The following is an 11,746-nucleotide window of genomic DNA, read 5'->3' as shown; positions in this document are numbered from 1 at the left end:
CACTGAGGGTTTTGCTTCCCAGTTGTTTGGCTCATGTGCTACGTTTATCCAAGTTATGCCTCCTAAATATGAGAATCTCAGCCTGGTAGTTGCATGTCATTTTCATTAAGCTGAGAAAAGCCACTTCACAGTAAAAATGCATTTAAGCTGTTGACTGGTGTAATAGAGTTTAGGAAGCACTTTTTACTTCTCTGGTTTTCGTTTTTTTTTTGTTAAAAAAAGAAAGACACAAAGGTGATTACAATTGAATTATCCCTGAATACAGAGGGAATGTGCCATTACGCATAAGTGCTCACCACAAGTGTTAGAGAGATTGGCATTCATTTATTGGGGACAGATTTTTATCCAGCTGCTCTTTTGAATTTGGGGTGATCAACAATTTGACAAAAAAAAAAAAAAAAAAAAAAAAATCTTAAGGTAACGACACAGCTAGTGCTCTGTTTCCTATTGTCAAAATGTGGCAAAAAGTCCTCTTGTCATATAAATAATGCTAAAAACAAACATTTTCCACTCACACACACCAGAACTGTCACAGGAGTCTCTAAAAACCTAGGAGACACACAGTACATAGCATAACTTGCATACATACACATATACATATATGCAAATACACAAAAACAGAAATCTCTCAATGTGGAATAATGGATCTTAAATCATATGAAAATATAAAAAAGAAAACAAGAAAACAAAGTGTCATTTGAATTGGTGAGAAGAATAATCTCAATCGCTCTCCCATTGTGATGACTTGGCAATTCATTTAGTCTTTGTGAACACACACACACACTTTGTCTGCTCATACACAGGAGTCATTTCAAAAGCAGTCCCTTTGTGAGTTTAATACTGAAGTGTAAAAAACATGTCCACAGACACAAAGAGAGGAACAAGGTCCTTAGCTCTCTGGCCAGCCAGTGAGGTAACGAGAAAACTACGCAATTATCTATTTACACACAAAGAGATCTCTGACTGCAGGGCATGAGGAGTGCACGCTCCCATGAAGAGGTTGATTTACCTCCTGACCTTGATCAGTTCATTGAGACCTGTGTCTCTGTCAAACCAAGCATGTTTCCACTTCTGTCTTCCTTCAATACTGCCAAACACTGGAAGAAGTAATCCAAATATTCTACCATTAAAAGGTAAAGCTAGTTTTTGTGGGTCTTTTTATTGCCCCTGAATCACTTAAAACAAATGCCACCCTTTGGACATTTGTGAATCCCTCTGTCAATTATTTAAAAAAAAAATGTTCGTACATCTGACATTCAGAACATCCAAATGGATGGTTTGTTATTCTTTGTTCATGTTGTCTCATTTAGAAATCCTCCTTACGCTGTTCTGTCATTTTTCAATTATATTCTCATTTCATGATCGGGACTCTGGTCCAGTGAGGGCTCCCTGGTGCTGATCATAGATGCTGAGGGTCCTTGGGTGACTCCAAATGGAGAAACTGCTGGGGATCGAGCAGCCAAAGGTGACAAAGAAGGGGAGAAGCTTGGCGACATTGCTGCTGATGAAATGGATCCCTCATGACTGATTGGGGACCTGCGTAGCGAGGCCAAGTGGGGGAATGTCCGCCCAATCACAGGAACTTTTGGGGGAACTGACATGGCCCCTGGGTGGGCCACTGATGTGATGAGCGGTGGAGGGTCGATTCTAGGTTTGGGATCCATTTTGGGTTTGGGCTGAAAGGGCTGACGAGGATTCTGACTCTGCTGAGCCGTTTCATCTTTCAGTCTGGCAATCTCAGTAAAGACATTAGCAAGAGGTTGGAACTGGGGGCACCAGTTAAGCAGATAATCCCAGTTGTAACTCCCTCGAAGCTCCTCATCACTGGCAACTATAGCAGTGAGAGAACCATCCACTGAAGGTTTACCATCCTCAGGGAATGCGTAGTCCTTGGGGAGTGAAATGTTCAGACCACGGCCAACTCCCAGGTATCCACCTCCCTCATCCCTGTAGACTGGTAACTGGCCAGAAAGCAGGGTCCCACTCAGACTACCTCCCAGTTTCTTTCCTTTGAACCAGGTGCTGCCCTCCAAAGCTGCAGGCTCACAGGAGATGTCAGAGAGCTGGTCAGCATCCTGCTGGATTCCAGAGTCTGGTCCTCTGGCTGAGATGTGTTCCTGCATAGACGAGGTGATGGAAGCTACACGGGGGTACTCATTAATCATCCTTATCTCATCATCTTCTGCTGCCTCAGCTGATCCTCTTCCACTGGAATGAGAAGGATCCAAAGAGCCGCCTCTAGTATAGGGACCACCACTACCCCCACTTTGATCTCCTGCATAACCTGGCAAAGTGTGGTGGTAGATAGTCTCTCCACCTGGCCCTGAGCTGCAATCGTCCAGTTTCTTCAAGGCAGTTCCTGAGGTAATAGCTCTGTTGCCTGTGTCCTGGCCCTTCTTCCTCTTGCGTGACTTGACCAGGAACACCACCACGGCCATGACTACAAGCAATATGATAAAACCAAGAGACACGGCTATGATGCTAATAAGCAAGACATTTACATCAGCAGCCAGGCCAAAGTTGGTGTTAGTAACATCAACGGAGATCTGGGCTGTTGTAGTGCGAGATGCATCAAGTGGACTGTGAGCTTTCACATCCAGGGTCATTACCCTGGTTTCCCGCTTAGCCCGACCTGAACCACTGCTGCTGCTGCTGCTGCCTGAACTGTCCAACTTGAGGAAAATGACTCCAGTGGTTTTGTTTACATCAAAAAATGGTGAGTTGGAGGTTAGAGAGTAGAGAACAATACCATCCACCCCTCCATCCTCATCATTTGCTTGGACCTGGCCGATGCTCTGGCCTTTCCTGGCTCCCTCTGGGACTTCAAATGAGAAATCACTGGATGCGAAGACTGGGTCATACTCATCCTCACCTGTGACAAACACCTGTACAGTCACAGTGGCTGAATGGTTGCCAGAATCTATTGCCAATGCTACGAAATTAAAGGAGTTGATCTTCTCAAAGTCAAATGGAATTTTGCTTGTGATTTCTCCTGAATTCTGGTCCACAGCAAAACTGTCTTTTCCAGCCCCAGACCTCTCCACCATGTAGTATTTCAGCTGGCCAAAAACCCCTGTGTCATGGTCTATGGCATGAAGAACAGTCACTGCTGAGTTTGCTGGTTGGTTTTCTCTGATACTGGCTGTCAGGACTTCCACAGGAAAGAATGGATGATTGTCATTTACATCTTTCACCTCAACAATGACGGGAGCTAAGGCGAAGTGACCCTGTCCATCTGTGGCTTGAATGATGACAATATGTGTGGACTGGTGCTCACGATCAAGTGCTCGCTGAAGACGCATGGCTCCAGTCCACTGATCAATGGAAAATAAGTTCACCTCATCACCAGAGCTGATGGTATATTGGATTTCAGCATTAGGAGTTGAGTCTGGGTCTGCCAAAAAGGAAAAAAGAAAGGAGAAAAACTAATTAACAAAGTTACAAAGAGAGAATGAGTAAGCAACTAAGTCAAACAAAAGATATTTGCCTACCTGTGGCAGTCAGTCGCATAATCTCAGTCCCAGAAGCAGCTCCTTCACTGAGAGACACAGTATATTCTGCTCTGCTGAAAACTGGAGGGTTGTCATTCACATCACCAATGGATATCAGAGCAGCAACACTGGAGCTCCTCTGGGGCACACCGCGGTCCGAAACCACCACTGTGAGGTTGTAGAATGGTTTGGTTTCAAAATCAAGCATCTCAGCTAGCAGGAGGGTTCCAACAGTCTGAAAGCCTCGACCTTCCAGGAACCTCACGCTGCTTTCAATCTGGAATGCATTTCCTTCATTCCCATTGGCAATAGCAAAGTCAAAGCCACAGTTTTCTCGTGATAGGTCACTATCAAAGGCCTCAAAAGTCAGAACTGTTGACCCTGGGATGGAATCCTCTGGAATTGTAGCTCTGCAAGTAGAGTATGACACAGGTGAGGGAGCTGTTTAGGTTGGACTACAACACGTGGAAGTTCCACTGAATGTTGACTGACCTGTAATCTGACTGGTGAAAAACAGGCGCATTGTCATTGACATCAGCAATTTGAACCTGAACTGTAGTCAAAGAGGTGAGAGAAGGTGAGCCTCCATCACAAGCTTCAATGACTATGTTGACTGATGGACGTTCGGGATCAAACTCTGCTCTGTGATTGAGAAACAGGGTTCCTGGATACAGAAAGCAATAGAAGGCATTTACTTATGCAACAAAGGGAGAAATCTCAGTTTTAGTCTGAACTACAAAAAAAAAAAAAAAAAAAAAAAAAGAAATGATACAATGAACTTAAACATAACAGGACAAAGCAAAGGAAATATACCATTGCTGGGGTCAATGTAGAAACCCTCCTGAGTTGACGACATCATTCTGTACGTGACCTTCCCATTCTCTCCAGAGTCCCTGTCAGTAGCTGTTACTGTGATGACTGCACTTCCAGGTGGTGTGTGTTCAGGCAGGGTGATCTGGTGTGCATAAACATGTGACAACATCAGGGCAAAAGAAAAAAAAAAAAAAAAACATGATCAACCAGTTACATAAATACTGTGATAAAACTCCCAAACGCATGGTATGGAGGCCAACACTCGCAGAGGGGAAAAATGCATTTAATAATGCAGTTCCTGTTTTTCCTGAGTGCATGCTGATGTTGAGGTAATTTCCTGAGACGGTTTATGTAGGCTCATCTCCACAGCCTTCCCCCCACTTAATTTTAGGCAGTTAACTTTTATCACCCACAGTGTGTGCAAACTGGGAATATGCATGTGTGTTTTTACAGTGTGTGTCCAAGAGTACATTTTTTAAAGCAGAGTGCAGGAGCGAAAGAGTTCCTGAATTAAATTTATTTTGCTTTCAGACTTTTAGAGGTGTGAACACAAAAATGTAAACATTCATTGTGTGTAGTTCCACAAGTGTGTTAAATGAAAACTACTTTGTGTTTGATTATAGTCGACAGTAAAACGAAGCAAATACAACAAATGGTATCAAATGTTCAGTAACTTTTTTTCACATGTTTAATTTTTTATAACACTTTCATGTTGTATGGGGAAATTTACAATTTCTCGATGTATTTTACATACCTGATAGAGATCATGGGTGAATGCAGGTGCGTTGTCATTAATGTCTTCCACTACTATCGTAATGTTAGCCTCAGTTTGGTGCTGGCTGTCTGTTGCTCTGACGGTCAGGGTGTACCACGTCTTCTCCTCAAAGTCTAAACGGCCAGTGAGTGAAACACCTCCACTGTAGCGGTGAATCCCAAATTTGCCTGAGGCTGTAGGGTCCAGTTGCAAGGAGTAGGAGAGGGCAGGACTGGAGTCAACGTCGTTGCCTGTCACAAGAGTGATCTCTGTGCCTATCAAAGTATCTGACAGAAGAGGAAATTGATTATAAATCTTAGCTGCATTCAAAATTTTATACTTTACAGCCCCAAAAATTCCTTTAAGTCAAAATGTTCTTACTCTCTGGGATGCGGATCTCTTGAGGCAAGGGAATAGTTGGACTGTTGTCATTCTGGTCAACAATTATAACTGTCAGTGTGGCTGAACCAGCCAATCTTGGACTTCCTCTATCAGTTGCGGTGACTACTAGTCTGTGGAAGGCAAAAAAAAAAATTGTCTAGTCAGCCAGTCTTTTTACATTTGTAGCCTAACCCTGATATTGTTAGCATAGGAAAAGAACATAAAATAATGCACATCTACAGATTTTGTGACAACAGCAACATCCTAGAATTTATGAAGATGTTTATTAAACAGGAGTTGTTTTGTGGAGTAGGGCATGGTAGAAAAAAACGCAGTTATGATACATCTGGTATGCAGATACCTGTTTGTATCCATGCTAATATATTCAGCTGACTATGTCATTTTCTTCTACAGCTACATAAGCACAGTCTTGCATATGTCATGATGTTCCAGAGTAAATTTTTCTTCAGCACATTCTACAAAACATCTTTATTGAATTACTACTAATAAGTTCAATTAAACACCAGGTTTGTCCTCACTTAGTCTGTGTAAAGATCTCACGATCCATGATGGCTGCTGTGGTGATGCTTCCTGTCACAGGGTCGATCTTAAACAACCCACTCATACTGGATGACTGGATGGAGTATGTGACCTGGCCATTTTGGCCCTGATCTACATCTTCAGCCACCACCTGTGAGAAATTAGGAGAATTTGTAAATTTATACCTTTGAACAATTTCAATGTCCCAAGTATTTGTATGACTTTGTACTGTTGAATAAGTTTTACAATTATAGGCACCTGTATGATTGGCATTTCATATCCTTGCGCTTCTTTCATGTAGGCCACATAATTCTGCAGCTGGAAGCGAGGAAGGTTGTCATTGACATCCTGCAGGACCAAGTTAATAGCCATAAAAGATGTGGAGGACAGAGTTTCAGCCTTCACAACTAAACGGAGTCTGGGGGTATCTTCAAAGTCTAGACCCTTAGAACTCTGCACCCAAATTTCACCTACAAGACACACAGATGGAGAAAGATGTGTTTAAAAATGAGGATGAAAAGATCCTCCAATTGATATATATATTCGTGTTGCAGATATCTCACTAACAATCTGATTTGTTAATGGGGTCTGCCCTATTTAAAAAAAAAAAAAAAAAAAAAAAACTTTTATCTTCACCTGTTGAGGAGCTGATGCTGAAGGCCTGCTTTCGATTTCCGCTAAAGAGGCTATAGCTAATCCCTTTACGTGTGCCATCTGGATGTTGGGCCTGAGCCTGAGCCACAGCTGTGCCTGGAATTTTAAAGTAGAGAAAATATCCCTTAATAGTGGCAGCTGAGAGACTGATATATGATTCCAAGAAACCATAAATAAAAAAGATGAAATTTTTAAATTCCTGATTATTCAGTCAAACCTTTGGCAGCATTCTCCTGTATGCTGACGTCTCTAGCATTCCCAGAGAAACGAATGCCATTGTACTCCACCTCCTTCACATAAATCACCACCACCCCCTGTGCAGACTGAGCTGGACTGCCTTGGTCCATGGCTTCCACAATCAGGGTCCTCTGAGCCTGGGTCAAATCTCCCAGTAGCTCAGTGGCCTGGATCTCCCCAGTCAAGGAGTTGATGCTAAAGCCCTTCACTGGAGTGGCAAAACGATAAAACACAGAACCATTGGCCCCAAAGTCCTTGTCCTCAGCCTTCATGGTGGCTAAAACCCGCTGAGAACGTCTGCTGGACACTTCGATAATTAATGGATCTTGGATGAAGAAGGGAGCATTGTCATTGACATCAAGGATGGTCACTGTGACCTGTAAGGTAGACAATATGTACATTAAGTAAAGTATTACTGCTAAAATGATGGACATAAAAATTAAATGCATGTGAATTCTTATCACTAGAGCCCTTTTACGCCTTATTTTACCTGAGCAGAAGTGTTCCTAGGTGCAGCAGGTGAAAGGTCAACAGCAAACACCTGAAAGCTATAAGATGCCAGTTTTTCCCTGTCCAGAGGGGCTGATATGGTGATACGACCAGTGTCCTCATTCACAGCAAAGGCTCCATGTGCCTCATGGCTGAGGAAATACAGAACTTTCCCATTGAAACCATCATCAGCATCTGTTGCTGACACCTGAAAAAAACAAAAGAATGAAACCAAAACACATGTCAATAGAATGATTGCAGAAGTGCGTATTTTGAATAATCACATCCGGTTTTACTTGCCTGCAGAACTTGAGAACCTTCTGCAGCATCCTCTGACACTTCCACTGTGTAACTACTTTTGCTAAAGACAGGGCTGTTGTCATTAACGTCCAGAACTTTGACTTCCACAGTGACAGTAGCACTGAGAGCTGGGCTGCCTCGGTCCATGGCCACCACCTCCAGGGTATATTCAGCCTTCTTCTCCCTGTCAAGCCCACGTGAGGTGGACAGGGCTCCTGTGCTGATGTGGAGTTGGAAATCTCCATCAGGGTCCCCCCCTGTAAAGACAGACAGACAGTGGAAAAAGAGGCTTTGAAATATATCATGTATTTATTATTTAATATATGAATATTTTCAAAGAAAATACTTTCAAAATATTCAAGCATTTCCCATGACATACACTACCAGTCAGATCTTTGGACACATTCACTAATTAGATTTAATGGGAAAGTGTATTCAAACTTTTGACTGGTATTGTAAGTTTTTAATAAAGACAATAAAGGTGGCATTTGAACCAGCGCTTCACAGAAGTTAAAATCTGAGCATTATCCAGAAACATAGATGGGATATGCAGTACTACTTTTAATAATTCAATATCTAAAGAAAGCCTGGGGTCACTGCTTGAAGATCTTATCAGTGATATGGGAGGAGCAGTGTCTGGTCAAAACCTGTTGTCTAGTCTGCATTGGTCACCATGCTGGAAATCCTGTGCAACTGCACAAATAAAAATAGTTTCCTGGTGTTATCTGTGATGATATGTTAAAATTAAAGTTTAAATTGGACTGCTTTCAGCCAAAAAACAAAACAAAACAAAAAATCTACAAAACTTTTTTCTAAGAATTTTAATGATTTTTAATATAGATTCATTAACAAACAACACTATAACACAGCAATGGTGGGGGACCTAAACCACTCCTTCAGTCCAGATCAACACAGAAATAGTTCTCACCAGCAATTCTGTACTCCAGCTCTCCACCAGGACCTGAGTCAGGATCTGTGGCCTTGAGGAAGCAAAGCTCTATAGGCTCCTGGTTCTCTGGCACCTCAAGTCCATACCACAGCTTTGCAAATACTGGAGCATTGTCATTCACATCCTGTACTTCCACACGTACCACAGCCTTGGCAAAGTTAGGCGGCAGCCCTCCATCCCTGGCATACACTGGTAGGAGATGGGAAGCGTTAAACTGACAATGTGTCAAATTCCATTCAACAATTTAAACTGATGTGCTTTAGGTTTGTCAGACAGAGCTGTGCATATCTTAGTACCAGTGAGTGTGTAGTGATCCTGTAGTTCTGTGTCAAGTTCCTTTGTGGTGGTGATGACTCCTGTGATAGGATTGATGATGAAGCCGTCCTCTGTCACACCTCCATATGTTATGTGGCCATTAGAACCTGCATTGAAATTAACAAGCAAGCACACCATGAAACTAACAATAAAGCAAAAAGGCTACATTAAATATTACAAAGAAGCGCCATTAATGAGCCCAACGCTGTGCTGTGCTGGTAGCAAATCTGAATGAAAACCCTTGAAATAATGGGATCTGGAGGATGGTTGTGACCACATACTTTTATTAGTAAGTGGTTGTGGTCTAGTTTAAAGAGATTTGGTTTCTGAAAACCATTTATTGCTCTCTTTTGTTTAGTTCTATGGTAGTTGAAGCTCAGTATTTGTGCCCTGAAATGTTTTCTATTTAGGTTTTCATACACCGACTTTCCAGTATGAATTCTTTTGTCAAATGTTTTATATCACATTCATGTGTTTTTCAGTATTTTGGGATTTATGCAAATTAAGGTTAAAAGCTTAATATTCATCAGAGATTCTCTTTGAACTTACCTTGGTCCCGGTCAGTGGCAGTAACCATCAACACTGTAGTTCCTGGTCCTTGATTTTCCATCACCTGGGTCTCGAACTCAGCTTGCTGAAACACTGGAGATTCATCGTTCACATCAATCACCTGCACACACAGAACCTGCGAAGTGGAAAGCTGAGGTATCCCATGATCCTCTGCTACAATAGTTAGATTGAAGACTTCTTGGTCTTCTCGGTCCAGGGCTTTAAGGATGGAAAGAGAGCCTGCAAGACAAAAAAGTTAACAGTGAATAAAAACTTTCCATATATGCCCAAGATTGCTTCACTTAAAACACGTTTTCCTATTTTGTCTTAAACCCAATGTCTAGCTATTTTCATGTCCAAGGGTGTGTTTTGATAACTTTTGTGTGCATGTAAATTTTCTCTGCTTAAGATCATTTATATGCCTTAAGGACTAGTGAAAACAAGAACTTCTGCAGCTCTGCTTTATGGGATTTTCCACAGTGAGAGCAGAAACCAGTTACTTCCTAACACTTATTCAATTCTGGCACTTTCAACATACATTTAAATCTCTTTGCTTTTATATCTGTGCAGCACAAGCTCTTTGTGTGCACCAAATGCATATCATGATTGTTCATATATAGTAGAATCTTTGAATTAGACCTCCACTGCACACACTTGGGCTTCAGTTAATCTTCTACCTTTTATGTCTTTATCCCACAGCCCTGTCATCACTCTACCAGGGAGGGTCAGCCAAAGTGAGAGGAAATATGAAATGTTTGCATATGTGTGTGTGTGTGTGTGTGTGTTTGTGTGCTGTTTTACAGCTGTGTACAAGTTTAGCTGCTGTGCCGAAGAGACTTAATTTATAAATGCGACAGCATGCCAAATGTTCATTGTGTGATGACTGTTTTGTGGAGCTGAGGCTCTGATATTTCTGCGTGGGCTTGTTACCCTTCCTTTTTCACCTTAAAGCATATCAAAAGGAAAACAAGTACTCTGCTGTTCCTTGGTCCTATCTAGTCAATTTAATTCTTGTAATGCAGAATAAAGGGCTGAATAAAGATATAACAAGACAAAGGGAAAAAAGAAAGTTGAATTTGCTGCAGCCATAAAAATTGTTACAACAATTGATGTCTCTTTCACAAGATTAACCTGTTAACCTAGCATGCATGTCTTTGGATGTCACTAATTAAGCCCCAAATAAGCTAGTAGAGTATTTCAAAGTAATAGACAACATGCAAATCTACTTTATTTACTTGAAAATAAATAAAGGAAGAGGAAACTTAGCTTTTAATAAATTTATAAAACCAGCAGTAAACCAAAAGTAATGTGAAATAACAGAAATATGGCTGGGCAAATACACGTTTTATAAGCAGTAATCATTCTAATGACACCCCCACATTAGCCAAGCAGTTTGGCAAACCTCTTTGCAGGGCATGCTAATCTGCAACTTACACTCTTATTAACCACAAACTTAACATCACACAGTCTGAGAAACAAACCAGAAGTGAAATCAACCCACCACACTTGACAGTAATGACGTAAAGATTTTCTTCCATCTGGAAGCTTCATTAAGTGTCTGTTTTATGGCTCTTAATCCCTCCCAGCCACAGCAGAGCACACCCACACTACCCAGCTTTAGCAATGAAGAGACTATACATGAACATATATAAGATATCAAGGGCTGTCTATATCCCTACAGCCCAAATAAAGATTGGTTCCCATGAACAAATCTGTTAAAAAAAGAACACTTAAAGCGTTATTGAAGTGAAATATTGCCCTAAGGCTTTGAATGATCCTTGAGTAAAAATGGTTGTAAACGTTTAAGCAGCTGCTATCCTGTAGTTGCAGTTCAGCGAGTAATTATAATCCTTTGGAAAGTTTTGTTCATCCACGTGGCTTCAACGGGTGGGATGCAGATTATCTATCAATCATGAAATCCCACAAAGAAAAAACAGTCCTGCTGATTTAAATCACTCTAAGCAGGAGTACAAATCAAGAAATTATGTGGTGAATTTTACTCGATGTGATGATGTGTTAAGTGGATATTTATGGGAAAATTTCCAATTACGCTATTTTTAGATGTCTCACCCTTAAATAAACTTACCAGTGTTGGGGTTCAGACTGAAGCGATCGGCACTGTTGCCTGCCTGGATTCTATATGAAACTCTGCCATTTTCTCCTTCATCTGCATCTCGGGCCATTATGTACAAAATTACAAACCTGTCAATACAGAGAGAATTAAAAACAACTGCTACAGCAGTTTTTAAGCATAAGGTTGTGAAATTAAATTTA

General features: G+C 41.4%; 1 protein-coding gene across 1 annotated transcript in view; it reads right to left on the bottom strand.

Annotated features, from left to right (window-relative positions):
* Positions 1-215: 215 nt before the first annotated feature.
* Positions 216-11,746, bottom strand: part of dchs1b (dachsous cadherin-related 1b) — an 84,066-nt gene continuing 72,535 nt past the window's right edge. The window contains exons 14-29 of the mRNA XM_042008422.1: positions 11,559-11,674; positions 9,473-9,712; positions 8,905-9,030; positions 8,588-8,797; positions 7,660-7,916; positions 7,361-7,567; positions 6,851-7,247; positions 6,616-6,729; positions 6,238-6,449; positions 5,979-6,130; positions 5,440-5,570; positions 5,059-5,345; positions 4,305-4,446; positions 3,984-4,155; positions 3,492-3,901; positions 216-3,394 (exon numbers count right to left, since the gene is read on the bottom strand). Of these exons, the coding sequence (XP_041864356.1) occupies positions 1,344-3,394; positions 3,492-3,901; positions 3,984-4,155; positions 4,305-4,446; positions 5,059-5,345; positions 5,440-5,570; positions 5,979-6,130; positions 6,238-6,449; positions 6,616-6,729; positions 6,851-7,247; positions 7,361-7,567; positions 7,660-7,916; positions 8,588-8,797; positions 8,905-9,030; positions 9,473-9,712; positions 11,559-11,674 (5,224 nt within the window). The 3' untranslated portion in view covers positions 216-1,343. The remainder of the gene's footprint in view (positions 3,395-3,491; positions 3,902-3,983; positions 4,156-4,304; positions 4,447-5,058; positions 5,346-5,439; positions 5,571-5,978; positions 6,131-6,237; positions 6,450-6,615; positions 6,730-6,850; positions 7,248-7,360; positions 7,568-7,659; positions 7,917-8,587; positions 8,798-8,904; positions 9,031-9,472; positions 9,713-11,558; positions 11,675-11,746) is intronic.

Source organism: Melanotaenia boesemani, chromosome 15 (genome assembly GCF_017639745.1).
Source record: "Melanotaenia boesemani isolate fMelBoe1 chromosome 15, fMelBoe1.pri, whole genome shotgun sequence".
NCBI lineage: Eukaryota > Metazoa > Chordata > Actinopteri > Atheriniformes > Melanotaeniidae > Melanotaenia > Melanotaenia boesemani.
The sequence above is the reverse complement of the archived record's forward strand: the minus strand, read 5'-3'. Positions and strand labels throughout refer to the sequence as shown.